This window comes from Etheostoma spectabile, chromosome 22, assembly GCF_008692095.1.
Source record: "Etheostoma spectabile isolate EspeVRDwgs_2016 chromosome 22, UIUC_Espe_1.0, whole genome shotgun sequence".
Lineage (NCBI taxonomy): Eukaryota > Metazoa > Chordata > Actinopteri > Perciformes > Percidae > Etheostoma > Etheostoma spectabile.
The window spans coordinates 10520132-10522310 of NC_045754.1; the positions used below are offsets into that span (position 1 = coordinate 10520132).

The following is a 2179-nucleotide window of genomic DNA, read 5'->3' on the forward strand; positions in this document are numbered from 1 at the left end:
CTTGATGCCAGAGTAACTCGCTGAGCAAATTCAAATGGTGTTCTCGCAAGAACTCTGGATTTCCAGGGTACCTCTATGCTATCCAATTGATTGATTGTATTATACTGTACTTTAATTTTAAACTCCACTAACTTATCTAGGGAACGTTCACTTACTAGGCCTCAGCTTGTTCTACATTACATATTCTTTAAAACTTGGGCTAACTGTATTTGCTGCTAAATATAAATGTAAAAGATTACCAACAAGCAATGTTTTCAATTAATTACCTGATTATTTAAATAGAGAAAATGGAGGAAAAACATAACAATATTATTCCAAAACCATTTAAATCTAGTGTTGTTTTTCTCGACAAACATTTTGCAAGAAAGCACTTTTCTGACCTGCAGAATATTCAAATCAAATTCGATAAGAGGTCGTCTTTCAGAATATTTAATGTACAGTAATAAATCAAGGCAGCTATAACACATAAATGATATAGATCATGTCTTCAGCCTAGGTCTCCTACTACTCTTTTTAATCAGACTGTCCTCACCGAAGTGCCCTTTCAAATTCAAACACAAAAGAGGTGACTTAAAATAATTGATTCTGCTTTTATGTGGTCCATTATAATAATCGGAACCACAATTATGCTTTACCGAAATTCAATATTCTGCACAAGGAAAGAGCTAACCTTCATCTTTAATGCTAACCGGAACCTTGGTCCTCAAAATTATGAATTGATTTTATTGATGATTTTATAGAGCACAACAATAGCTCCAGTAACAGTGTCTGTCACATCTGCTACACTGTGTTTCTTCTCCTCTTGTAATTTCATCTTCAAAATAAAACATGAGATCACAAAGTGTGCTGGCCTAACTTATTTAACACAACGAATAATGCACATGTAAAATGGTTATTTTATTTAAACTGTAAGGGATGCAAGCCGTACCATTTTCTGGAGAGAGTTTATCGTAGGCATCTTCATAGATGTAGTTGCGTCTGATGGTGACACTGATGCCATCAGGGAATGGCCCGTCCCCCTGCACGTCCCGTTTGTCAGCATAGATTAACCTCTGGAAGATCTACAAGACAGATGTTAGCCCAGTAGCAGGGTCAGTGACAAATTTTTTCAGTTGTAAATGTTTTTTAATTCTGATAATCAATTCTACTAAATAACATTTATCCTCTGTTTTTGATCAGCTTTTTTGTACTTTCGAGCCAAAAATAAGGTGGAAAATGGTAAAAAAATCAACAGAAGACTGGTGATCGTATAAAATTAATACAAAGTATCTCTATCCAAAAGAAAGGCACCACCAACCAATCATAAGTAGAAAGGCAGGTGTCTGGGGTGAATTTTGAAAAAATAAATCACAGGGACCTTATCTGTAAGCTCGACCAGCTGGTAATGATATACTAACATGACAGATGTACCCGCACACCTGACTAGACATCAGTTGGAAGTTTGCCCAACATCCTGTGGACATTACTGAAAGTATTAAATCAGTACTAATCATTGTTGCCCCAATGGCTTGCCTAATCTATAAACAGTACACATAATACTTCATAATAAGATGAAACACTTACTACCCATGTTTAGTCACACAGCTTTTTAAAATGATTAGTAAAATTATGCAACACCATTATGGTCTACTGCAGCACTGTTTCACTTCCAAAATAGGATGTCAAATGGATAATTGCATGCATTTTTAGCATGTACAAAATGTCGATATGTTTATCGGCAACAACGCAATTTTTTGGCGAGCCCTGCAATATTCAGTCTTCACACAGCAAACAAATATGTTTTTTGTGTGGTTGTGTATGGACAACAGTTCATCACCTTGACTCGCTCTTCGAAGGGAACCACAAAAGGGAGCTCAGTGAGGATGGCCAGATGTCTCTCTTCAGACACAGAAAGCTGTGGCGGCTCTAAACCCACTGCAGAAAGACAGAAAAAATATCAACATGTTAGAGCGTTTCTTGAACAGTCCTTCTCTTTCTCCTTTTGTCTATTACCCAAACATTTTACAGGCAACATGAAAATAACTTTTGACAACTAGCTGAAGATTCGTTATTGCAAAGACCATTGTGTATTTAGGACTATGCCAAAACATTTAGTCTTCTTCACTGCACTCCATCAGTACCCTGGAAATCCAGATTCTCGCGAGAACACAATTTGAATTTGCTCAGCGAGTTACTCTGG

At 36.7% G+C, this 2179-nt stretch overlaps 1 protein-coding gene across 3 annotated transcripts in view; it reads right to left on the minus strand.

Moving 5' to 3' along the window:
• Positions 1–2179, minus strand: part of ube3c (ubiquitin protein ligase E3C) — a 31319-nt gene that overhangs the window by 12229 nt on the left and 16911 nt on the right. For all 3 annotated transcript variants that reach the window (XM_032504345.1, XM_032504343.1, XM_032504344.1), the window contains exons 17-18: positions 1817–1914; positions 929–1061 (exon numbers count right to left, since the gene is read on the minus strand). In XM_032504345.1, coding sequence (XP_032360236.1) covers positions 929–1061; positions 1817–1914 — 231 coding nt within the window. The remainder of the gene's footprint in view (positions 1–928; positions 1062–1816; positions 1915–2179) is intronic.